General features: G+C 38.1%; 1 protein-coding gene across 2 annotated transcripts in view; it reads right to left on the bottom strand.

The window, feature by feature from the left end:
- Nucleotides 1-11703: 11703 nt before the first annotated feature.
- Nucleotides 11704-27608, bottom strand: part of LOC118803934 (protein NLRC5-like) — a 61205-nt gene continuing 45300 nt past the window's right edge. Inside the window, exons 37-51 of one of the 2 annotated variants that reach the window (XM_036564486.1) lie at nt 26845-27018; nt 26342-26515; nt 25872-26045; nt 24965-25138; nt 24334-24507; nt 23918-24091; nt 23661-23837; nt 22136-22309; nt 21702-21875; nt 20089-20256; nt 19006-19176; nt 15697-15873; nt 15091-15261; nt 14693-14854; nt 11704-12463 (exon numbers count right to left, since the gene is read on the bottom strand). In XM_036564486.1, the coding sequence (XP_036420379.1) occupies nt 12181-12463; nt 14693-14854; nt 15091-15261; nt 15697-15873; nt 19006-19176; nt 20089-20256; nt 21702-21875; nt 22136-22309; nt 23661-23837; nt 23918-24091; nt 24334-24507; nt 24965-25138; nt 25872-26045; nt 26342-26515; nt 26845-27018 (2701 nt within the window). In that variant the 3' untranslated portion in view covers nt 11704-12180. Of the gene's footprint in view, nt 12464-14692; nt 14855-15090; nt 15262-15696; nt 15874-19005; nt 19177-20088; nt 20257-21701; nt 21876-22135; nt 22310-23660; nt 23838-23883; nt 24092-24333; nt 24508-24964; nt 25139-25871; nt 26046-26341; nt 26516-26844; nt 27019-27608 lie in introns of those variants that run through there. The other variant, XM_036564488.1, reaches the window with a different exon arrangement.

The raw sequence follows: 27608 nt of genomic DNA, 5'->3' as shown, positions 1-27608 counted from the left end.
TGTAGCGCAGATGCACATCATAATGGCACTAACAAATTCTCTGAGCCTTTAACAAAGTGTGGCTGTGTTTTTTTTTTTTATAGGAGGGGAAAGTGTACATTTGTATGCTTGCATGGATCATGAAAGGGTTATTTCTCATATCACATGAATTCGAGTTGAAATGGAATAATAGTGCACTAATTTCTCTAACTTATAATGCTGAGTGTGACTTAACCAAGCTTAAATGCAATATTTATCTGTATTTTCTATAATGGTTTGTGTCTCTAAAATTTAAATTTTACTAAAATGATTTCAAATGCTTTGGTGTGTTTTAATAGTAGTAGTTAAATTCTTTGCTGCTGGTGCTTTTATTTTGAAAGGATTTTTTTATTTGAAATGGGGCTGTCTACTTGTTGTCATCAGCAGTAGCGAAATTCAACTATTTTGTGATGACGCTCAGCAGAGGTAAGACCAGAGCCGGTTTATGAGGAGTCTGGCCACTTCCTATTCTCCCCATTATATCAAAATCAGGACTGCTAAACAGCAGAGGGCGCCCGCGAGTGAGTCCTCAATGAATGAGAGTAAATGAAGCTCAATTGCTAAAAACAAAAAGTTAAAATGATTTCTAATCACTCACCCAGAATGTTTCCTTAATTTTAGAAAGTAGGGGGATGTATTTCACTAAAAAAGCAAAGAAATCCTACTGATATGTTTCCTTTTTTGTACAGTAAACGGGTTTTGCACAGCAGGAGGCGGGCATTACTGCTAGAGAGTGATGATTGATTGGCGAGCGGAGCAGCTCATTGGCTGTTCGCGCTCACTGACGTCATGGACATGAGGCGGCGTTTTAAACTCCTGTAACTCGATTTTAAAAGCTCTTAAAAATATAACAGCAGTGTTAAAATGTTTTATGCTGTTCTGTGTTCAGGATATGATTGCATTCTTTTACATTCAAAATGTTTAAACATTTATAAACTATGATTTTGCTCAAGTGCTCCCTATGAACGCATTCATTTTGGACTCACTTAGGAGCGCCCTCTAATGTTTGAGAAAACCAGAAGACATTGCAAATTCTCCTCTCTACAAGTTCTCTGGTAAGATCACAGGAACAAAAGCTCCGTTTGTAATGGAAGAAATGTAATCCATTCTAACAAAATCGTCTGTAAATTCTTGTAAGTCATGTTAAATTGGAGAGGACTTTGTTATGGGTGCAGGTAGATGTTTTAAGCCCCACCACTCGCTCAGCTCACTTAGCTTCTCTCACAGCCATCTGAGGCACACGCACACGACAAACAGCATGAGGGAGTTGTGTATTTGTAACGTTATACATGTCCTGTATGTATGTACTTACGTATGCATTTAGTAATGTAGTATGTGAAGTGTAAAGCTGTGTCGTATGAACGTTAATGTAGGAACAGTTTTATTTTAAGGAATTACTTTGAGAGTTGTGTTCCATATAAATGAATAATATAAACTATATTGCCAAAAGTATTCACTCACCCATCCAAATCATTGAATTCAGGTGTTCCAATCACTTCCATGGCCACAGGTGTATAAAACCAAGCACCCAGGCCTGCAGACTGCTTCTACACACATTTGTGAAAGAATGGGTCGCTCTCAGGAGCTCAGTGAATTCCAGCGTGGTACTGTGATAGGATGCCACCTGTGGAACAAGTCCAGTCATGAAATTTCCTCACTACTAAATATTCCACAGTCAACTGTCAGTGGTATTTTAACAAAGTGGAAGCGATTGGGAATGACAGCAACTCTAAAATGACAGAGCCACATAAAATGACAGAGCGGGGTCAGCGGATGCTGAGGCGCATAGTGCGCAGAGGTCACTAACTTTCTGCAGAGTCAATCGCTACGGACCTCCAAACTTCATGTGGCCTTCAGATTAGCTCAAGAACAGCGTAGAGAGCTTCATGGAATGGGTTTCCATGGCCGAGCAGCTGCATCCAAGCCTTACATCACCAAACACAATGCAAAGCGTCAAATGCAGTGGTGTAAAGCGCCGCCACTGGACTCTAGAGCAGTGGAGACGTGTTCACTGGAGTGACGATTCACGCTTCTCCGCCTGGCAATCCAATGGACGAGTCTGGGTTTGGTGGTTGCCAGGAGAACGGTACTTGTCTGACTGCATTATGCCAAGTGTAAAGTTCCCATAAACACACTCCTAACTAGGGGTGTGGGAAAAAATCGATTCGTAGATGCATCGCAATGCGGACGCGAATGATTCTGAATTGATTCACAAACGTCAACAATCGATTTCCTAAATATTTAATTTATAATGTAATGTTGACGGAACACAAGAGGCGGAAGTGGGTAAGTGGAGCACCCCGACAGTCTGTGGTGGCACATAACAAAAACACAACAGGATGAGCGAGAAATCCGACCGGCTCCCTCTGCATTAAAGCCAGGTTAGATCAGGAGTCACAACACAAATGATAAGAAGAGCCATTTTGTCCTTTCAACAAAAATCAAACCACCTTGGGAGCCACAACATTTTATGTCCAGTATGTCTCAGTATGTGCTGATGTCCTAGTAGAGGCTAAACAATTTAAACGAAAATGCAGATTTACTTTACTCTGCTTTAAGCTTTAGCTATAGCCACTTTCCTCCCCTTTCCCTCAGGAAACTTTTATTCAGAAGTAGATCAGTTTCTCGTAAAATGTCTCTCAGCATCCGACTGTTTTACAGGGCTGAAGTCGCTTCTTGTTCGAATTTTTCCGTTCCACTTTAAATTCTGCCTGAGGCGTTGAATGTAAATGCAGCACCATTTAAGGTGGAACGAGAAAATTCAGAAGAGAGGCGACTTCATCTTCACAACTGTTTAGTGTTTGACAGTCTCTAGTTGCAGATTTAACTTGCCAGGATTCAACTGCAGTGCTTATGATGGTTTAAAGCCCCCTGCTTATTGTTCCTGACAAATGAAGGCCTGTTGATAAACTCAGACTTCTTTTCAGCCTCTCTGCCTATAAGGCCCAAACTAGTGGGCCTTAATAGGCTCAAACTGCATGAGAGCTTCTTGTGCCTATGCCTTCTTTGGCCCACTTATTGCCACCTGCAGCAATATTTAGAGTTGATTTTGCTTAAAAATGAGTTATTTGCTTTATAAAATGTTATTTTTATTTTTATATTAGAAATATAGTAAAGTTTGTTTGTTTCTTTGTTTTTAGATCTGCAGCATCCATGTAAAAAGTCACAGATGTTGCACCAGCAAGCCACATTGTAAATGTGTGTGGTGAAGACGAGTTGCTACTAGTTGCTATTAATGATAGCAGTGCTGGGGTGAAATTACAGATTTGGAATGATTAATTGAATGAAGCTGAAAAAGGAGGAACGTATGTGATTACAGATGTGTCAGCAAGGCTCATGAGTGGAGAAGTTCTACTCATTACAACCCACTTGAGCACAATCACAAAATTTGAGAAAAAAAAAAAAAAGATTTGGAGCTCATGCCTAATTATGAGCAAGTTAACCTCATACCAGGACTGACAGCGGTGAAAGGTCCAATTATAGCAGCTGAGATTCATCTGAACTGGAGGTGCAAAATTTGCAAACAGAGCCTGTCGTGCCTTCAACAAGTGAACAAAGCAAATGTGCTTTTAAATAGAGACACGATTGAAGAACTTTTACTAGAACAGTCAACACCTAAGCTGGTTACCATCAGTGAGGAATTGATCTTTGAGCTTCATCGTCCTTCTGATGCTTTGTTACATCACGATGACGCTGTGATTGGAGGTTCTACATATAGGCAGAGATCTTCAGATCCTGTTGTCTCCTCAAGTTCTGGTTCCACTGACTCAGTTGTAGATAAGACTACCACAGGAGCATCTACACCTTGCCAGTCTTATTCTGTTCCTGTAAGTTCCCCCAGTTCTGATTAGCCTGAAACACCACAGAACAAAGATATGATGGGAGCCTGAGCCCCAAGCCTATTTTATTTCCTCATGGATCCGCAGCCTCTCCTAGTTTACTTCAGTCAGAAGCTTTGGCCAATGAGGATGAAGCTTTGCTTGAGATAGATATGGAAAGCAACTCTGCAGAGAGTTAAAGGGGACCTGCACTTAAAGGGGACCTCCACCAATTTTTCAAAAATTCTGCAGAATTAAAAATGGTTAAAATGTAGGTCACCCAGAGTAGTTTGGTGAAAAATGCTTAATTCTAGAGAAACTTAGTCAGAATTGTTCACAGCAGTAGTGATAGGAACCAGATGTCTGAAGAGTTTAAGGCAGGGGTATCCAATCTTATCTGCAAAGGGCCGGTGTGACTGCAGGTTTTCATTGCAACAAAGCCGTAGCTCACATGATCAGTTGGGTGAAGACAGAGACTGACTCAACGAGTGGAATCGGGTGTGCTCTTTTTTGTTGAAAACGTGCACCCACACTGGCCTTTGTGGATAAGATTGGACACCCCTGCTTTGAGGCCTTCCGCCCAATGACAGCTGGGATAGGCTCCAGCACCCCACCGTGACCCAGAAGGATAAGCAGTTTAGATGTGTGTGTGTGTGTATGTATTCTTATTAATGGTTAACTTTCATAGAATTATTCTATCTGCAGTAATTTGCACAAGCTGCTTCAGTACTTGTTCCAGTACTCATTAGAAAGGTAGAGCAGACTGGTAAAAACCTGTTGAAGCCAGTTTTGAGGAGTCAGCTCATCATGCGATGGCCAAATTGATGGATGAAGAGATGCACCTATTAGAGAATGAGCTAATATCAAAATTTGAGAAGTAAGGTAGGGGGATATCACATTACCCGAGATAAATTGTATAAACTGTTGTTTGGAACACTGTATTTGCGCAGTTGGGTCTCTCGAGACCCTGTGCCACCTGATGCTGAAATAAAGAAGAAGGCTTTTTCTCCCTTCCACAAGAACTCAGCGTCTTTTATTCTACTTTCTTTTATTTTTGATTGAATACCCTTTTTATTTTTGTTTTTTTTTTTTGTAAGCGATTAAGACAATAATTAGAACAAAACCACAGCACAGAATAGTTTAGATTTTAAAAAGCATCATATGTCGGGGCTTTGGGCAAGGAAGAAAACAGCTCTTGGTCCCGACATAATTGGTGGCGAACCTGAAAGACCGCTGTATTATCAGCACCAGATCGATAGTGGACTGCCACCCCGTGACCCTGTGAAAAAAGAGACCGCCCACAAGCGCGCTAAGAGTAAAAGGTAAGCAGACATCTGTTTTAAAAGCTCTGCTTTAAATGTGGGAACAGGCTTTGTTCACTGGGTTATGTGATCGCTGACGCTTAATGATGAAATAGCTCTGAGTGATTTACGACTGAGGTGCAGTGAGAAAGGCAGTGAGCCGCATGAGAAGGGAGGAAAATGAAAAAAGAAAAAAAAAATGATAAAGGAGTAATAGAAAAAATCGGGTGGACAAATTAAGTAGTTTTATTTTGTGAAGATGATATAGTGATTGGAGTGAGCCATCGGCTGACAAAAACAGTGTATGAAGAAAAAGCGCGCCAGAGAAATAAAGAGATTCAGAAAAAGGAATAAAGAGATAAAGAGAGAGAAAAAGCATGCTATAGAGAAAAAGCGCTAAGAGATAAATGTTAAAAGTTTGTCTGTGTGTTTTGTCTGAAAGTGTGGCCATACAAAAAGTTGTAAAAAGAAACAAAACACAGAAAAACTTCTGAAGATATGACTGCAGTGGTATGTGAAAATTAGGAGACAGGCTCCTTCTCTACATAAGTGTAGATGTGTGTATTACAACATTGAGAAGATCTGTTAGAGAGGACCAGATACGTTTTTTACCAGCCACATTTGTGCGTGAGTATGTGCCAGTGCTGTCATTCAAAGGTATAAAACAAATTGCTGTTGGGAAAGAAAAGGAAACTGTAAACTACTAAATGATTGAAATACAGAACTTAAAAATACAGATGAAACTTAAGTAAAGTCAAATATAAGCAACTGACAATAACAGCTATATCAGTGAAGAGTGTAAATTTAAACACTGATAGAGAATTTAATGAATGAAAATGGAAGTTAATTGATATATGGACTGGACCTGATTTAATTTACATAAATAAAGCTGACAAAGTATAAAAAAAAAAGCTCACGGTTCATCAATAGAGAGTAGAGTATTGTGTTAAATTTATTAGAGTATATTGTATTAAAATATTGTCCACAGTGATTTTATGGATAATCAACTTGTAATGGAGACACAAGGTGTTCAAACTCAATTTTCGCTTGAAAAAACTTACAAAGATGCAGAAGGCAGAGAGTTGGCAATCATCAGTGCTGATTAGTGAAAAATTATGGCAGCTGACCCAAATGGCTTAATTGGGATGAAGTGCAAACTGTGTTCCTCACCATAGGAACAAAAACATCTAGCTCCATTATTAAATACAATATTAAATAGTCAAACCCCTTTAGGCAGCTACTTTAGGATGGTACGCTCCTCGACACTAGATTAAATTATGAGAAACTGACCCCTTGCATAAGAGTTTATGGCTTAACTCAACGCGAGTGCAACATGTATTTAGACGTTCAAGAGACAAGCTGTTTAAAGGAGATTACTTTAAAGATTTCCCTTTGGGAAAAAAAAAAAGATTGATGTGTGTGAAGCATGGTTGATGAAGAATTCGACTCTAAAATAGTGATTGACATGTAAAAGTAAAAGAAAAAAGAGGATTTTTTCAATGAATGTATGAGTATTAACCTGTCATCTTGGCAGGTAAAAAGTTGCAGCAGAGAGAGAGAGAGAAAGAGAGAGAGAGAGAGAGATGCAAGAAAGGGGGACTGTGAGATTACACACACACAAGCACTTCAAGGACAGCAATTAATCTAGTACAGTTGAAGCACACACACACACAAAGACAGCTCCCAGTCTGCACAGAGAGGCTACAATGCAGATTATTTTACTAATTAAAGGAAAGTAGATATATTATGGGAAACACACTAACCAAGTTATAACAAAAGAAAGAAGTACCACCTTTCAGTTTGTTAGCTAAAGGTATTGTATCAAGGCATAGAAGCGACATCATTCACATATGAGAAAGCAACATCCATAACAATGTAATACACGTTATTAACATCTAACTCTTTTGTGTTGACTAATGTTAGACAAACAGGATATGACGTAATTCTTTCAGCCCTGAATTGATAATACAGAGATGCTCCAGAGTGAATCCATCTGAGAGGTTAGCTACGCCTGAAGAAGGTACACCACATCACTGTGAATAGTTAACCACAACATTCTTAAAACCTGGAGAAGATTTATATAGTGAACCACTATCGAATAGTGAGTTAATTTTGTTTGTGGATGGATCATGTTTAGATTTGCATATGGCATAAAATTAGTTTGTTCTCCCCGTGTCTGCGTGGGTTTCCTCCGGGTTCTCCGGTTTCCTCCCACAGTCCAAAAACATGCAGTCAGGCCAATTGGAAATGCTGAATTGCCCCTAGGTGTGTGTGTGTGTGATTGTATATGTATGTCTGTCTGTCTGCCCTGCGATGGACTGGCGACCTGTCCAGGGTGTATCCTGCCTTCCGCCCAATGACAGCTGGGATAGGCTCCAGCACCCCACCGCGACCCAGAAGGATAAGCGGTTTAGATGATGTATGTATGTATGTATGTATGTATGTATAAAATTAGTTCTGACAATGGCCAACACTTTGTTAATAAAGTTACTGACCTAATCACACAGACATTAATTATTAATTAATGATTAAATGTAGATTGGGATGTGTATATCATCCATAATCGCAGGGCATAGTTGAATGTCAAAATTGAATTCTTAAAGTTAAAATTGCTAAGATATGTACAGCAAGCGGACAGAAAATTAATTGGCTAAATGCTCTACCATTAGCTTTAATGAGTATGAGTGCTGCCCAGAGACTATGTCTACATAAGGGTCTTCAGAAGAGGCTGGACTGAACCAAGATGTGAGGGCCCTTCCAAGGTGGTCCTAGCAACTCCAACTGCAATTAAAGTGGAAGGACGAAAGGTGTGGGTCCATCTAAACCATTGTTCCAGAGCAGCGCCTGCGCTGAGACCAGCGACTGAACAACCACCAGCACAACAAGAAGAACATGTCCACAAGGATGATGAATCCCAAGAGCCTGGACCAAGTGGAACTTCCAGACCAATTACTAGCCAAAAAGTTTGCCAAGGATTGTGTGGGACAGAGACAAAAGGGACATGCAAATGCAAATCAATCTTGCTGTTGTCAGTGGTTTCCAATTGTACACAAGAGCCTAATTGTGTTGGACCAAGTGTTACACCTAGCAGGAAAAACAATGGGCTACAATGTGTGTTCTCTTTTGCTACTGCTTAGTAATAATCACTCACTGCCTGCAGGTGATTCCTATGTGACATATAGGAGCACGGGTACCAAAGCATATTTATAAGACATTAAAGGGAAAATAAGAGAAATAGGGATTTTAAAAGCTGATCGATGTAAAGTTTCAATAAGAATGACAGTAGGAGCAAGGTGTGAGTTAGTCCTCTGTCAAGGATATAAGTGTGAACCAATCATCTGACAATTAAGAGAAATAATTCCAAAGGAGTTGTTGTTCAAAAATGTAAGGCACATGAGATGATGAAAATAGGACAAAAAGTTATAGAAGACACATTAGATGAGACTAATCGGAAGAAAAAGGATGGTTGTCACAGAATATGCTTCTCAAAATATACTGTATCGTTACTTACATTATACTGCTGAAATCAACATGAAGACTGTATTACTTGCCATTCCAAACATGTACCAACTATAGTGGCTATAGGAGGATTAGAGGAGTGTTGGGAAAGTGTTACAATCTGCCTTTACTCTGTTTACTGGATAGTTTAAGCCCAGAGGTTTTTAGAAACAAGGGTTTCGACAATTGTACAGCTATGAGCAAACCTGTTACAGCTCCACCTCTGGTAATTAAGGATGGTAGATTAAAATATCCTTTTTGTTTTTGTCTAGAAGAAGATAATGAGATTAATAGCTTTGCTATTAGATATGATAGAAAGTTAAATGCCAGTATTCAAATAAAAACTAAAGGGAATGTTACCTTTGACATAGGCTTTACTGTAGGATCTAACCCTGTAGCAGACATATTTAGGATTTGTAAAGAAGGAAAAGAACTACTACAATCCTTATCAGATAATTAAGCTCCATTTACTCTTAGTGGGACAGTTCTTATATTTGCATGGGGAGAAATAACAACTAGACATAAGAAAGACATTACTTGGCAAGAAAACAAACCAACACTAAATTGGGCAGGTGTTCCTGTTAATGTACCACCAGAGTTTAAAGCCATGTCAGATGCGAGCTTAGGAGGTTTATCTGTGTTTTTACCAAGTATTCAAACATCACAAAATGCCAAATGGATAAATAATATTTGGTATAATCAACAAATGAATTACACTATCAAAGCTTTAGAATTGCTGGGTCAGCAACTAGATGCTGCTTCTCGTATGGCACTACAAAATCAGTTTGCAGTTGACATTATGAGAGTTTCTGATGAGGGCGTCTGTGTTCCTTTTGGGGATGAATGCTGTGGTTACATTCCAATACATACAGCAGTAAAAGGTAATTTCACAAACGTAATGGATCAATTAAGGGCACTTAGGAATAAACATGTGGAAAATTGTCCTTCTCTATTTGCTGGGGGGGATATTTTAAAAGGCTATTCTCTAGTCAGTGGACAGCTACCTTATTAAGAATGGGTATGATTCTATTGGTTATTCCTGTGGTTTTATTATTTTTGGAGTGTTGTGTTACACCTTTGGTACGCAGCATGATTATCAAAATTGTGGGGAATATTATGGGATATTTTCCTGGGTTACAAGTTGAAACTCCTACAGCTAGTAACAACTTTCATGTGACTTGCTGTGTTGCACCAGCTCAAGGAATTAATTAGGACTGAGTGATGGCCTATTAATCTGTGTATTCTTTTTTTAAGTTTTCTTTATATTTTGGTGGTTCATTCTATCCTTTAGTGACATTAGTTTTTGTTTTGGGAAATGTTCTAATACATTGGCAAGTAAATATGTTTGTTAACTATTTCAAGGGTCTGGTTTGCTTTCAGGCTGATGCTGGCTACTGACATCCAAGAAGTTGGGTTCAAGACACCAGTTGCCTCTTTGGGGTTGAGAGCTGGGACTGGAATGGTCCAATTGTGGCTTTTTGGGCTTATTGGCTTTCTTGGGACATCTGGTATGTGGGACTGAGCCTGTATAGTAGCTCTGAGGAGCTTTATAACCAGGAAGACCCGGATTTGCCGTGCCTTATGCAGCTATGCTCACCCCTATACAAAATGTTCACCACACTGATAATTGGGCTAATAAATTTATAGTGAGTTTAGCAGTGTAATTTACACTGCCTGACAGGTTCCAATACACAAACAATGATAATTTCAGGAGGGAAATGACTATTTGGGTTTTTATTTTATTTTTATTAGAAGTTTTCTTTTACTTTGAAGTGCTTTCCTAATGGATTAGATTTTCGGTTTGTTTTTAACTATTTACTCTTTGATTTTATTCATTTTCTTTTATTTTCATTATTTTACTCTTTCAACATTTATAATATGTAATTCAGCATTACTCTCTGTTTGGTATGTTGAACATATTAATCAATTATAAGGTTCACGGTAAATCGTAAAAAGGGGGGGGAATGACGGAGATTTTGAATAGATATTCCCTTAAACAGTAATCAAAAAGATTAGATGTTGTAATCAATAACCAAATAGGAAGTATTGCCCAACAGAGGCAATACAAAGCGGCCTTAGTCTGTCTGCATAGGAGATTCTAGGCACTGGAAAGCCACTGGGTTCACAGAGAGGCCTGTGTGTACCTACTGACCCAGTGGAGAGAGGGGCAAGTTGACCTTGAAAGGTAGAGCAGGCTGGTAAAAACCTGCTGAAGCCAGTTTTGAGGAGTGAGCTCATCATGCGATGGCCAAATTGATGGACAAAGAGATGCACCTATTAGAGAATGAGCTAATATCAAAATTTGAGAAGTAAGACGGGGGGATATCACATTACCCCAGATAAATTGTATAAACTGTTTGGAACACTGTATTTGCGCAGTTGGGTCTCTCAAAACCCGATGCTGAAATAAAGAAGAAGCCTTTTTCTGCCTTCCACAAGAACTCAGCGGCTGAAGTCTTTTATTCTACTTTCTTTTATTTTTGTACCCTTTTTGTTTATTTTATTTTTGTTTATTTTTGTAAGTGATTAAGACAATAATTAGAACAAAACCACAGCACAGAATAGTTTAGATTTTAAAAAGCATCGTATGTCGGGGCTTTGGGCAAGGAAGAAAACAGCTCTTGGTCCCTCTTGCATTAAGAGGTCACTAAGATTTCGAGTAAGATCACAGCAAAATTATGCTAGGAACTGATCAACCATACTATAAGTAACGATGTGAGATGTAACATTCTTTTAAGACACAAAGGGTTAGCATTTACAGAGAGATAAAAAAAAAATACATTTATGATTACTGATCAAAAGGTCTTCACAATGGATACAAAGGCTATGAGGGGTATTATCAAAATCTAGTCCTAGAAAAAAAACAAAGGCCTGAAGTATGACCAGGAGTAGGATAGTACAAATTAAATAAAATGTTTCATAAAATACATTAGAACTAATATAGTTAGTCAAATTACTGAATAGAGGACAGGCAGAGGCAGAATGTGTTTCAGGGAGGCTTCCTCGTAATGGCTATTCAAACTACTATACTTCCAAAAAACACATGTGATTATACATGAACCAGTAAAGAACTTCAAAATGTTTTATTCGTACACATAGGAAATTCCAAATAAACATAGGGATACAGAAAACAATGCTCTTTCCCCTCTTTTGCCATCTCCTGCACCTCCCAAAAAGGGAGGTTCAAATAGTTTCTTTTGTACAAATCACAAGTTTACACACCCTTCATCAACTCACAAGTCTTCAAATTACAATTCAACAGTGAGAATTACACAATCTGCATAAATAAACATGCATAAAAGTGAAACAGTTATTCTAATTAATTATAAAAGCCCACCATATTTTGCTGTAAGATTTAGGCTTCACCCTTACACCATGCTGCATTTTCTCAGGAATGCTGTAGGACAGAAGCTTTAACCACTGCTCAAAGAAAAATTGGGTTTGACCGTGATTAAGTGTCTGTACGCCAAAGTTATTTAACACTTTTTATTTAATCTTCTTTCTCTTCTCTTTGAGGAATGTGGAGTACTATCCGTTTCTGTGTTTTACTTAGTATGATCTTTTGACTGGTCATACTGATTCACTCCACCTTGACCAACTGCACTCTGGCCCATTTTCAGGTCAACCTCATGCCCTGTACCTTGATGCCCTGCTCTTGGGTCCATTGTCTGGTAATCCAAATTCCTTGTATCCTGGCCCACTGCAGTCTGGTCCAGTATTTGTTCACCCACATTCACTTTGGCACTGTTTCCACCCGACTGCGTATCAGACCTTTTCCCCCATGAACTGATCCATGAAATTAACTGTTCTCCTAGAGACTCATCCAATCTGTAAGTGAATAATGGAGCAAAATTATTACTCATGTTATAAAACATCATTTATAGCTTAATTATGAATGTGAGAGGGTGTGACATACACAGCCCTTGATTTGTTGTTTCTGCATCATTAAATGATTACGATTTAAACAAAGTCATTCAGAGTGGTTTGGAGTGAAATGCCCCATTCTAGAGAAACTTAAAGAGTCAGAATTGCTCACAGTAGTGACAGCAACCAGATATCTGAAATGTTTAATGTCTCTGAAAGCTATCTCACAGAAAGCTATTACATGAATTGGTTATCAGGATTTGTACAATCATGAAAATCCTGGCAATCATGGAACTTCCTGGACTTTTCCCCTATGTAGCTCGGCATCTCATCACATTTGAAGCACTCAAGAGTCTAGATCACAAAAAGCACCAAGACCCAAGACTAACATATCTGTACATGGAGTAGCTGTACTAACAAGTTAATATGAACCTTGGTTAGCTAAGGTGTAACATTCAGGATGTGTGTGTTGTGGATGATATGTTGACATTTGAACACTGTAGAAAACAAAAATTATTACGTACAATATCAGAGAAAACTACAGTAAAGGAAGCACTACTATAAATGTGTTCACACGCCGCCTGGGGAGTCTTGTACGACACTGCTGCAAAAGTATCAACCTTCACAGTGCTTGTCTGCATTGCGGGGGCTAATCAAACATCACATGCTGCAGCTACATTAAGAAATGACGAGCTAACCACCGAGGTTCTCTAAATGATTTATTTGATTTTATATAGTCTTTGTTGTATTCTGGGTACTTAAAGTTGTGGAAAAATGTTTAGTTGAATTGACTCTTGTTACATCTTTCTCCTAAATCCTGTAAAATTGCATCAAAAGTCACTGACACTGACTCGGTTAGATACTCATTTCGCTGGCTAAATAAATATGTCTTTGTTATTGTTAACTCATTTGATTTTGAGGTTAACATAATGTAAAGGAGAACAATGTCCACCTAATCATGATGTGTGTGCATGCACAACGCGTCTCTGTTATTTGTTTTGACAAGATGTTAAACCACTCTTTATAAATTAAACCGATTGACCTGTTTGCACATGAGAATATGGGATGACAGAGGAGTCAAAACAAAAAATATGGACTCTAAAATTATGAAACAATAATGTATTGAGAGAATGAAAGATCCATTCTCTAAGGTCGGAGTGTTACACTTGGTGCAGAAATCCATACATGGGTCAGATTTAAAAATCACTCGCCGTCAATCCAGTCAAACTGACTTACTAATTGATATTTAAATATTAAATTAATATTCAGATAATGCAGATCTTTTTCCCCTTGGAACAGCTATGTACATGTTAAATTACTGCTGGGCGGTTACCGATTAAATTCAATATCATGGTACTTTCAGATATCACAGTGTTACGCTATCAGGTGATATTAAAGTTTAACATTATTAAAGTTAATGAACTCATGCTTCTTTAGTTTCCTTATTTTCATGGTTTTTAAGCTAATGAGGTAAATGTAAACCATCAAGGACTGCATATCATGAGTAAAATGCACAAAATTAAGTCTATCAAGTATATTACTAAATATCACGGTATATCAGTATAGATGATAAATCGCCCATCACTATGTTAAATGTTTGAAATGAAAATTTCATTTTATGTCATGGAAATGTTTTGGAAAAGTCAAGGAAATTCCACTGTTTAAAAAATGTACAAAACCTGGGTTATGAATGTGCTGCCTGATGGCTGAGACACTGTTTATGACAGTTTTGCTGCAAAGTTTTGATATTTTTGGCCTAAAATGCATACAGTTCTAACGCATTCATGGCAAAGAGGTACATGCAGGGCATTGTACAGCAAACAGTTACCAGTATTTTACTATTATCAACATTACATAAAAGTCAGAAGACAGGTAAGCTCACTGGTCATTCTGGATAGTAAATAAAATGGCTAAATTTGTGTTGCACGTGTTGTGACCTCTGGGTCCTATCACCAGCATTGTGAAGAAATCGGAGTTGGTAAGTTTCGCTGCAATGGTGCGTTTCATGTCAAACTCTGAATGACTCTGTTTGCATCCGTGCAATTGAATTATGGCAGTTTTCCCCTTTAAGTGCACACACAGATAAAAGAATATACTCTGTTTTGTTTAACACATCTGGAGAGCATATCTGATTATTTAAATAGGGGATTATTTAGGCTGACTAGCACCTTACTTGGTGCTAAGTTTTCTTACCGCAGATTGCATCCTGATTTCTTCAGTAGATCTGAAAGTGCTTTCGCTGGCTTTCCTAGCTTATTTCCACATAGATCCAGCTCTCTTAAGTGTGTGTGGTTTAAGGTTAGAGCTGAAGTCAGAGCTTCACAGCTTTTCTCTTCTATACTGCATTTCTTGAGCCTGCAGACAGAGAGACAGGTTATTTCTTTACCCCAGTACACTAAATCAACACATTTACTATCAAGTTAAAATGTCAGTGTATGCAACAGTTGGATAGCTTTTAAATAAAAAAAAATCATGAAAATATTGTTTATTTAAAAGCTTGTTTATGTAACAGTAGAAATCTGACATTCACAAAAGACTAATATAGAGCTCGGATAGATCATTTTTCGTGACATGATGGTTGAGTTACTTACAGAAGTTTCTGTAGTTTACATTTCTTATTCTCCAGGAGAACACAGAGCTTCTTCATTCCCAAATCTCCTAATTTATTCTCACTCAGATCCAGCTCTCTAATATATGATGGATTTACACAAAGAGCTGAGGCAAGATCTACACAGGAATTCTCTGCTATACTTTGAACTAACCTGCAAAGCATAAGGGAGGAGATAGAGGATAGAAAACATAAAAATAAAAGTGGTGCATATAAAGAATATGTACCAGAACATTACTGCAATAATAAGTAAATAACAGTTATTAACATTAAAATGCCATAAATATGAAGGGCCTTTGCTTATTCAAATCACACAGTAAGAACCATAAAATGGTCAATCCCATAGTAGTTTTGGTTGTTCATTAAATTATCTGATTCAGAGCAAATATTACTAAACCCCATAAGACTATGTATCTATCAATGACGGATAATGCACACTGTGACTATTATACATGTTAAAAATACTCTTTAATGACTTTAAGAGTTACTGATAATATGAACAGTTCCATATCTGCTTTAGCTGATTTATTGGCTTAGATCTGCTCAGGAAGACATGTAAATAAGCCTTTAAGAAGACCATAATACTCACTTTAGTTTCTCCAGTTTACAGTGAGAATTCTCCAGTAGATTACAGAGTTTCGCCATTCCTGACTTGTTTAGTTCATTTCCATTCACATCAAGATCTCTTAGGTGAGAGGGATTTGAAATGAGAGCGGAAAGCAGATCAGCACAGTCTTCATCTTTATTACTGCCTGATTTATACAGCCTGAAGGGGGCAAAAAAACAGAAAAAGTCAGAAGTATCTTGTGGCATGCGCCCGCCCCCCGGGCCCCGACGATGACGGCCGCGAGAGTCGGCAGGAAGGCGGGGCCCGAACACCCAGCGGCGACGAACCTCGGCCAGGACGGCAGGGAGAGAGCCGCGAGTGTGGAGGGGGCGGAGCGCAAAGCCAGAGCTCCGCCGAGTGACCCGAGTGACGGCGGTAGGAGGAGGAGGACGACGACGGTGCCGGTAACGAGAGGCACCAGGGTGTGGCATGCACCCGCACCCCGGGCCCCGACGATGACGGCCGCGAGAGTCGGCGGGAAGGCGGGGCCCGAACATCCAGCGGCGACGAACCTCGGCCAGGACGGCAGGAAGAGAGCCGCGAGTGTGGAGGGGGCGGAGCGAAAAGCCCGAGTATTTCAGAGTGGCGCGAGTGACGGCGGGAGGAGGAGGAGGACGACGACGGTGCCGGTAACGAGAGGCACCAGGGGAAGGAGCGAGTCCCGAGCTCCGCCGCCTGGGCCCCGCCCCCTGTTACGCAGCGAGGCCGCTCCACTACACCTCACCTTCGACCCGGGAGGCTGAGCCGCCAGCTGGGGGCGGTGACGAGGAGGCGGAGCAGCGAGCTCTCGTTCCCTCTCGGCTCAGGTGCTCGCGCTGCCCTTAATGAGAGCCAGCTGATGCTGATCTGGCGGGCAGCGTGAGCGCCTTTTAAAAGAGCTGAGAGGGAACAGAGAGAGAGGAAGAGGGACACGCAGCAGCAACAAGAGACCGAGGAGCTGGAAAGCTCCTTATTGAGGATAAAGGACTGGAAAGTCTAGCGGACTGAAGCCACTGAAAAGTGGCCAGCCTAGGTTCTGGTGTTTTGTTTGAGGAATTAAAGAAATGGCTGCTGCAACCCTAAACCCTGCCTCCAGCGTCCTCCTTGAGCCCGGGGTAGCACATGCCGTGCTACATATCTATAAGCAAGTCAAACTTTATTTCTTATTAAAATTATTTTTCATATACACGTACGTCTTCACCTTTGTACAAATAGTAGTATTACCCTAACTCTGCAGGACTTGTTTCAGAGTTCTTTTCCAATCCAGTGGCTGCTAGCGGCTGTTTAACTTTTTAGGGTTTAGCATTTTTTTATTTAATTATTTAATAATAATCATTACATATTTAATTGTGAAGTTTGATTAATTGAGAAGATCTTTAGAAACAGAAATTCCTACAAATTTCACAGAAGTATACAGAGGGTTGGGAGGGTTACAATGTATTCTGGTACAGATTACTGATTACCTGTTAAAAATTCTAACTGTAATCTAATCCAAACTGCTTCTACCTTAAAGTAACATAATCTGATTGTTACTTTTGGACTACTGATCTTTTTAAAGTCATAATTAAAAAAACAAACAAACAAAAAGAGAAACTAATTTTAACATTAGACTTTTTCCAACAATCAATTATCACAAGGCAAACAGGAGAACTGGACTGTTTTATGAATCAAAATGAAAGAGTATAGGTGACATATTGGTCTGTGCTTTATGTGGGCTATGTGTATATGTCTATTTGAAAGAAAAAAAAAACTGGTATTTAAATACAATGTGATGTCAAACTACAGAGAAGATGAGACATAAGCAGCTGATATTAAGTCCACACAAACACTGCTCTCATGTTTTGCAAAATGGCCAAGTCTAAGTGGAACAATATATGGAAATATTTCAAAGATAAACATAATAAATTTGAACAGTATAGCTTAGATATGTATACTTGGGAGCATTAAAAAGGTGACGAGTTCAAAAATCAAGGCAAAGCTCCCCAGGCAAACATTGTGAGTGATTTTAACAAGAAAATAAAAAAAAATGTGGTACACTGAGACAAAAAGCTCTGAGACTGGAACACAAATGTAACTCGTTACAAAACCATGCTATGCTCACATGGAATTTTGCTTTATTGGTTAAAATGATGTTTGTAATATAATTTGTAGTTGCTGGCTTAGCTTTCAATGCCATACTGATGCTTCCTTCAGCCTCTTTTGGGGTTACTGCAGGACAAGTGAAGCTCCACCCCATCTTTTTAAATTGCCACTAATGCAACGTCATTGGACAGCTAAACGCACTTGAAGGAAAATGCTAACTGCCAATTCTATTACTACATGTAACAGATGCCCGTGTTGGCTAGCATCATGCTGAATGATGAGGGAGAGGGAGGTCCATCCTACCCACCAGAGAGCGCAGCCAACTGTACTCACTTGGACTGCCAGCCAAAGCTTGGCTGTGGCATCGCCAGGGATCACATTTGCAATCTCCTGATGATAGGTCCACTGGGTGTACTTTTCAGTCTACCCTGAATACAGCATCAACTGTAGGCAGGCAGAGCAGCTGCATATCAGGTTTCCTAAACTGTGTGGTGCTCTGTGGTGGTTCAAAACACATGTACTTGACCTCACTCTGACTGCTGTGTCTTCTCTCTGAGCCACAAAACATTGTGCACTTTCTTTCTAAATGTACACCCTAGGTTACTCTAAACACCTTGATTAAGCTTTAGAGGACCCATACTGCAGCTCAACTTTCGTTCTATGGTGAATTCTTTTTACATGTAAGTCTAATTACGCCTATGGAACTGTGTCCAATTAGTGTTTTAAGTGAATGACTGTATAATGCCCGATCCTGGGCATGGAGATCTGCTACCCACTTCATAGGTTTACAGTTACAGATTGTAGCCCATCTGTTGCTACCTAATTTATCAAACCCCTCTACTCCATCCATGAATGGAAATGAACCACCATATGATCATCGCTAACCAGATATTATTTGGGTGGTGGACCTCTCTCAGCACTGCAGTGATACCAATATGTAAGTGGCTTGATAATGTGTTGCGCTGGAGAGTAGAGAGGGACAGACAAATTATTGTAATAATTATAGCAATAATACTATCTTCATTTATAGAGCACTTTTCAAAACAGCGGCAGCTCAAAGCGCTTTACAGACAATGCAAAAACAGATGTGCTACAGTCAGTAAAGACAAATATATAAAGTGTATCTCTGTGGTATAGTTGGCCTGATAAAATGACTAGGGAGTGTTAAGTACAAGATCAGTATAACAAATAAACTGTTGTGTATGTGTATGTAAGTAATTAACTACTTACGTGAGTTTCTCCACTCTATAGTGTAGGTCTTTCAACAGAGCAGACAGCTCCTTCACAGTGATGTTTTCTGTTTCTTTTTCACTCAGATCCAACTCTTTCTGCAGTAAGGGGTTTTTATCCAGAATTTGATAAAGATGTTTGCAGGCTTTCTCTGCATCCAATTCCAACAGCCTATAGAAAGAAGAAAAAAAAAAAAACACTAATGATTACATACTGAGAAAAATGACAAGTCTTCAGCTCGAGGATGTTAGCGTTTTCATTATCTAACCACAAGCCATATTTGTTACAGCGACCTCTTTTCTATTACAATACAAGAAGTGTATGTATGAGGTGCAGTCAGAAAGTTATGAGACTGTTCCTGTTGCGAATGAACGGAGAGTGGAATGGTAATGTGCATATAAAAGGTGGGAGCAATAACTTTCATATCAAAATTCTGTGACAGATTCAGGAAATCAGCACTGGAGACTCTTGAATTGCTTCTGAAGCTATGAGCCGGACGAGGATTTCTGAGTGGCTTTTGAGTTTCGAAAGAGACAGAACATCACTAGAGGTTATCAAGAGGTCATGGCATCCACGAGCCACAACCCCTGAAAATGCCCAAGATATTGAATGAATTGTGTGTCAGAACTGTTGGATCAACATTAAGGACAAAATACAATATAAAACATGCTATAATTTTTGTACAAGCCACGTTTTATGCTTTATGTTAAATTCTGTAAATAAACAGTAATTGTGCATTAAAATGTGCAGAAGTGTGTTCTCTGCAGAGCAGACATGTGAAACTGGGGACCTTTCAAACCAAAGTACTGCTGAGATTAGTGTTTACCCTCATCTAACACTGTTCATGAAGGCCTTGCTGATTAGCTCATGAGCTAAATGTTTTAGAACAACAGGATTTTTTTTAACTTAATGTTAAAATACTATATAATGGCATCAAATAATTAAGCTCAAAAGTTCCATGCAATTAAGTAACTCAAAAATGGTAAAAGAGATGGTTGAGTAAAAAGAAATAGTCAGAATATATGGGTGATATAATTTATTATTAGTGAATAAAGTACTCTTTACTTTTGTGACATTTCTCACCTCAGTGTTTGCATTGGTCGCACAAATATGTCAGTGAGTTCCTTCACTCCTGTGTCTCCAGGGTCGTTCCCTATGAGTTCCAGCGCTTTTAGGTCTGCTGTATTGTTTGACTTCAGAGCTGAAGCCAATGCAGAATATCCTTCCTGTGTTACACTGCAGAATGAAAGTCTAGAAAAAAGAATATTTGTTGATTTAATTTGCTTACATTTTGTGTATAATCCATCATTATTATAAAGCATACATTTTATGTATGATCACATATAGAGATGCATGATTAATTGTATTTATATTGTCATTGTGTTATGAATTTCCCGAATAGTATCGTAATTATACTATACTCGCTGTCAGAGCAAAACCTTGTATCTCCAGCAAAGTAATTTTACAAGCAAAAAAATCTCAATTTCAATGTAAGTGAATGTATCAAAATTTTATTCTACTGTATTTTTTATGATTTCTATTTGTCCATCTGTCCTGAAACTGTAAAGAACAGCTAATATTTTCAAATTATTGTGGTGGTCCTGTGGGGGGCCTAAGCATTGAATAACAGAAAAAAAGAGAAACAGATGGACTACATTCTGAAACTACAAAAGATGGACTATATTCTTCTAGATGCACCTACATGGTAAGTGGAGCTGATGAAATGGACAATGAATGTAGATACAAGGAGGTAGTTAGTCCATGTTTCTCTGCATACTTTGTTAGTCTACTTTCACCCTGTTCTTCAGTGGTCAGGACCCCCATGGACCCTCACAGAGCAGGTACTATTTGGGTGGTGGATCATTCTCAGCACTGCAGTAACACTGACATGGTGGTGGTGGTGTGTTAGTGTGTGTGTTGTGCTGGTCTGAGTGGATCAAACATAGCAGTGCTGCTGGAGTTTTTAAACACTGTGTCCACGCATTGTCCACTCTATTAGACACTCCTACCTTGTTGGTCTACCTTGTAGACGTAAAGTCAGAGACGATAGCTCATCTGTTGCTGCACAGTTTGTGTTGGTCATCCTCTAGTCCTTCATCAGTGGTCACAGGATGCTGCCCACAAGACGCTGTTGGCTGGATAGTTTTTGGTTGGTGGACTATTCTCAGTCCAGCAGTGACACTGAGGTGTTTAAAAACTCCAGCAGCACTGCTGTGTCTGATCCACCACATCAGTGTTACTGAAGTGCTGAGAATGACCCACCACCCAAAAAGTACCTTTGTGGGGGCCCTGACCACTGAAGAACAGGATAACAAAGTATGCAGAGAAACAGATGGACAACAGTCTGTAAAGACTGATAGTAACTGTAGAAACCTGGAGATGGTTCGATATTGTTATCAGTGTGTATATATACACATATATATTATTTTGCACTTTGCGTAATAGTAAATGATGCCTTCATATTGTTTGCAATATGTTTACAGGACAGAAGAATAGGAAAGTAAGATTTCTGTTTAATTGTACAGGACAAATGTGTATATTTGCTGCATTGCCAGTCAGAGATACTATTTTTTTCCTTCAAATTATTTTTTATTACATCGTTATCACAATATCAGAAGACTTCAGGGAAAATCGTGTTTTATGTCCGTATCATGCAACCCTAATTTTTTTTCTTTTGTGGAACAACTGGAACTCACCTCAGTTTCTGCAGTTTACAGTTCTGACTGTTCAGTAGAGCACAAAGCTGCTTCACTCCAGAGTTTCCTATTTGATTTTTACTCAGATCCAGCTCTGTCAGGTGTGAAGGATTTAAACAAAGAGCTGATGACAGGGCAGCACAGCCTTCCTCTGTAATACTGCACTTATTCATCCTGCAGAGAAAGAGGAATGATGGATAAAAGTTCATTTAAAAAACTTCACTTATAAATGACTGGAACAAAATAAAATTTGAACTTTTTTTGACATTGGTGTGTTATCTTCTGGCAATGTATTGTGAAAAACATATCTACCTCAAAAGAAATTACAATAGTGCAAAACATTGTAACATCATGCTTTTACGAAGCGTTAAAATACTACTATTTTTCCTATTTCTATTTAAATGCAATAACTTAAAATATATCAAACTACATACTTAAGTTTCTTAGGTCTGCAGTGTAAATCCTCCAGTAGAGCAGAGAGCTGCTTCATTCTTGAATCTTCTTGTATTTTCCCACTCAGATCCAGCTCTCGCTGCAGTAAGGGGTTTTTACCTAGAACTTCAGTCAGAGAAGCACAGGCTATCTCTGCATCAGCTTTTTTCAGCAGCCTACAAAGACAGCGAGAGTTAGAGAACATAACTAACAAATTCTGTTGCAATTGTATTTTTATTTTATTTTTTTGAATTGACTCCGAATACCTCATCCTGATTTCATGCCTTCGTTTTTACTATTTTAACTTATTTTAACTAGATGTGTGATTGCACATTAAGATCATTGTTGTATCTTTGGAATACATTTACATTGTTTGCGCCTTGGTGAACAAGTGATTACATGACTTTACTTGACAAAATTTATGAAAAACACTTATGATACAAACTGACCTCTGTAAGTGACTGAGACTCAGTCTCATTTTTCTAAGCAAATGTTACTGATACTTGCAAAAGAGTCAGACTCAAGGTTACTGCTATCCACTAATGAATCAGACTCAACTCTAAATGCAGGATGCCACATAGCAGACTAGTACACATGTAACACAAAGAGGAAGCCAGCTACAAAAAGAAAACCTAAATTCAAACAACTATTTCTAATATTTTACAATATGGTATTATAGGTTAGGATTTTGCAGGCATAATTTGTGAAAAGTTAGACTTTTTTTCTCTGTAATTGTGTGACTTCTTTAAGCTTCAATATCATCCTTTTGCTGCCCCACCTTATATTACCACAGTCGTACCCTTTAAGCTTGGTAAAACAACATTTCTTTGGTTTGTTTGCCTACCTTTAACAACAGGTTTTAATTCGTCATTTGTAGAGTGTTATTTTCTTTTATAGCTGCTATTTGTCATTCCTCCTCATTTATACAGTGTATAAAAGTTCAATTTTGAGCATGTGTGTAGATAGTGGACTAATTACTTTTGTGTGTAATGCTTTTCCTTTACTGTTTTTGAAATTTAAAGCAATACATAGAGGCCCACATTTAGGCATGTCCACCTTTGAATGAAAAGAACATGTTTGATGAACCTATAACCTCTTGCTAAGTCATTTATTTTAGGGTGGGCCTCTGTGTGCTCTTTAAATTTTGCATAATTATAAACAGGCTAAGCATAATCAAGCATGTAAAAAGTGTGAGGTGAACATTTTCCTTTTGTACTTGTTTTACTAGTTTTAATACAACTAGTTTGTACCAGTTTTAAACATTTATACTTTGAGTAAGGACATATTTGAGACTAAGTGAAATTTATAGTTCAGGTCAACAGCTAATGCTTTTCCCAGTCAACACAGATTTCTGAAATTAGATTCCAGAAAGACAGCAAGAAAGACAGAAATGACATGTTCTTTTCTCATGTCTTTTGTTATTTTGCTGATTATTCATGTAGAATAATAATTTTTCACAGTTTCAAATTCAAGCCCCAAAATCATACTAATCATATTTCACACTTCCTTAATTTTCAAAATATTTACCTCAGTGTCTTCAGTTTACATTTTGGATCATTTTGTAACTTAATGAGAACCGACACTCCTGTTTCTCCAGGGTCATTCCCTCTGAGATCCAGCTGTACTAGGTATGAGGAGCAGTTTGATTGCAAAGCTGAAGCTAGAGCAGTATATTCTTTCTCGGTCAAACTACAGAATGAAAGACTAGAGAAAGGAGAGATATTATTAAAACTTTAAATTCAAGTTTTACCTTAATGCCTGTTTAGGTTTGTTAAAACACTAACATCAGTTTTGTGAGTTTGCTGTATGCATTCTTCAGTAGATCAGAGAGCTTCTCCACTCCAGAGTTTCCTATTTCATTCCCACTCAGATCCAGCTCTGTCAGGTGGGAAGGATTTGAAAAAAGAGCTGTTGCCAAAGCAGAACAGCCTTCCTGTGTTATACTCATGTTATTAAGCCTGCAGACAAAATACAACACATTTTCAACTGTTTAAACAATTCTGTATGTTGATAAGATCATGTCCATGTATTAATATTCTATATATATATCATTTACTAGATATTACTATAACTATTAAAACTGTTCTGTATGGCATATATTTAAAAAAAAATCATGTTACATGGTACAGTGTTATTCAGATATCACACTATAATAAACTGTATGCTAACAAAATTAATCAAAAATTCAAACACATCTTACTTAAGTGTTTTCAGTATGCAATGTGAATCCCTCAACAGATCAGAGAGCTGCTTTATTCCTGCGTCTCCTTGTATTTTCCCACTGAGATCCAGATCTCTCACAAGTAAGGGGTTTTTTCCTAAAACTTTACTCAAATAAGCACAAGCCTTCTCTGCAGCATCACTATTCAAAAATCTGCAGAGAAAATAATGAGTATTTATTATCTTACTGTTTCAGTGCTTCATAATGGTCAGATCATTCTAATTTCAAAAATCATTGTCCAAGTAGAAAAAAGATTCCTAGATTTAGAAACACCACTCACATTTACACAACATGGAAGCTTATTAACATGTTAAAGTTACTTATTCCAAGTATATCATGGAGAGTCACAGAAACAAGGCTGAATATTCCAATACTCAAAGCTGACTTCACACCTAAGCACTCTTACATATTATGATTGTATATTTATGCAATTTTAATCTTTAATCATAAAGTGTTACAGTGCTTCAGTGTGAATATTGGAATCAAAATCAAAACACTGCAAACGCAGAAAAAAATTTTATGCTGAAATCGACTGTTTAACACACTGTAAGTAAATTACCTGTTGAACAAAACTGCTGTGAACACAAGTAATGCAGTAAAAAAAGTTCACCTTAGTATTAGTTTGCATTTTGGATTCTTTTGTAAATCAGTAAGAAGCTGCACTCCTTTGTCTCCAGGATCATTCTCTCGGAGATCCAATTCAATCAGGTGTGATGAACAGTTTGACTGCAGAGCTAAAGCCAGAGCAGCATATCCCTCTCCTGAGAGGCAGCAAGCTCTGAGACTAAAATCAGAAAATGCAACTTTTTAGTGACTGTCCTAATTCTTTAAGTGGACACTGTCATTGATTATCAGTATGAGTGCTAGTACTGTGTATACGTGAGCAGTGGCAAGAAGGATCTCTCATCACTAGCTATACCATGTAACCAAATGCATTAAAATGTGTCATGTGAGAGAATTGTAAGTAAAAGAAATTGAAACTACATCCCTAGCAAATAAATAAACCCATGTTCTTTTTGTTTGCTAAATTTTTCAATCCTTAGACACAGGCCTACCAACCTAGAAAGCACTGTCTCTGGGGCATAAATGATTAAGGTCTACCTAATAAAGATCTTAGTTCCTGCTTTAGCTATTTCTGTAAATGTTTGCATTAACATGATTTGCAAATGTATTGAAATATGTATATTATTATTGAAACCAATTTATGATGCAGGCCAATAAAAGCATAAAGACTGATGACTTTGACAGGGAACAAATGCCCTGCTTTTAAACAAATGGCATGTTAGGTAAGTATTTTTGTTACACAGAGGTAAACATGCTTGTGTCACAACCTCTTTGAAATGTGTTGCAGGCATCAAAATTGGAATAGTTGTACATTTTCAAATGTACTAATCACTGCTTTCTGTTATTTTTAGCATTTCATATACTTTCCCAGTTTTTTTGGAACTGAAGTTTGTACTCAGTTGATACTAAACATTAAATGTTGTAACAATGTTAAAGACGAAAATTTTACTCACTTTAGTTTTGCTACAGTGCAGAGTGAATTCTTTAGTAGTTCGGCGAGCTGCTTCACTCCTGAGTTTCCTACTTCATTTCTGGTCAGATCCAGTTCTCCTAGGTGTGAAGGGTTTGATTTCAGAGCTGATGACAGAGCAGCACAGGCTTCTTCTGTTACACTGCAATTACTCAGTCTGCAGAGGAATAAAGCAGTTTTCTTAATATTTTTCTTTGCTAATTTTCTTTATATCTTCATCAACTTCATTTACATATACTTTTTTAGATAGAGAATATTTCTCAATTAATTTTACAGTCAACAAACTAAGGTATCTACTTGTTAGCCATTAATTTGTTAAATATAAGTTCCAGTGGTAATCATTTCCCAGTTCAACCCAGCCAAGTCAACACAAATTGATAAACAATGGTATGTGTCTTTCAATGTATTTAAAAAGATTTTTGATGCATTTAATGTTACTGAAGTTTTACATACTGCAGTTTCCAGAGTTTGAATTGTGTATTCTCCAGCACACTGCACAGATGCTTAATTCCTGACTCTCCTAATTTATTCCCACTCAGATCTAGCTCTGTCAGGTGTGAAGGATTTGAACCAAGAGCTGAAGCTAGAGTAGCACAGCCTTCCTCTGTAATATTGCTGTTATTCAGCCTGAAAACAGAGAGAGAGAGAGAGAGAGAGAGAGAGAGAGAGAGAGAGATAGAGAGAGAATGTTTAATTATTGGGAAATAAAAATCTCAAAACATTTAAATATTTTTTTTTTACATATGAATAAATAAAAGGCAAAAGATCAATTAAATGTTATGGCATTCATGTTTTAATGGGTATGTTACAAAAAGCATTTTGTAGCACACAAACAATTATATGAAAAAAGGTAATCTCCAAAAATGGCATTTTGTCAAGCAAATGATAGAATAGAGCTCTATAGCTTTTAGTTGAAAGTTTAGAAAATAACTGATTAAAATATTTAAAATACTGACTTCAGTTTCTTAGGTCTGCAGTGTGAATCCTCTAGCAGAGCAGAGAGCTGCTTCAATCCTGAGTCTTCTTTCATTTTTCCACTCAGATCCAGCTCACTCAGCAGTAAGGGGTTTGCTTGCAGAGTTTTAGTCAGAGAATTACAGGCTTCCTCTGCAGCAGAACTTTTCAGCAACCTGCAAGAGAAAGAATGTTTTCAATTCAATATAAAATCATGAAGGGCCAAATTCTGACTAAGAATACACATGCATGGCAAGGAGAGGCAAGTCATGTCTCTGGAGTATAATTGTTGTGAATGGAAATGCATAGGTAAGTAATAATCAGGTCCCTTTTCTAGTTTGCCCTGTGTATTCTCTGGAGATTTGTGAAAACTATGTAATCAAGCAATGAAAGACAGGCAAAAAGTAGTTCCTAAAGAAGCAAAAATGCTTTCTGTGTTGTTTTCCTTGAATATGGTTCACTTCTGTTGGAAAGGGAAATGGTGACCTCCTTACTTTCATCTCCCAATGGATCATTAAATTAAGCAACATCTGCTACTGAAGTAAATTTTCTTTAATGGAATGTGGTATACCAACTGTTTATAACTAGATTAATTAAACCAAGAGTCCCCAGTCCTGGGGACCCAACACTATGCACATTTTTGTTCTTTGTCTCACAAGCACACCTGATTCAACTCATTAATTATCAAAGCACTTTGTAGGCTGCGTCAGGTGCGTCGAGTTTACGCAACAATATAAATGACTTTCCAGAAGAATCTCACCAAAAC

Source organism: Colossoma macropomum, unplaced genomic scaffold (genome assembly GCF_904425465.1).
Source record: "Colossoma macropomum unplaced genomic scaffold, Colossoma_macropomum, whole genome shotgun sequence".
NCBI classification, from domain to species: domain Eukaryota; kingdom Metazoa; phylum Chordata; class Actinopteri; order Characiformes; family Serrasalmidae; genus Colossoma; species Colossoma macropomum.
This window is presented reverse-complemented; position numbering and strand designations above follow the sequence as displayed.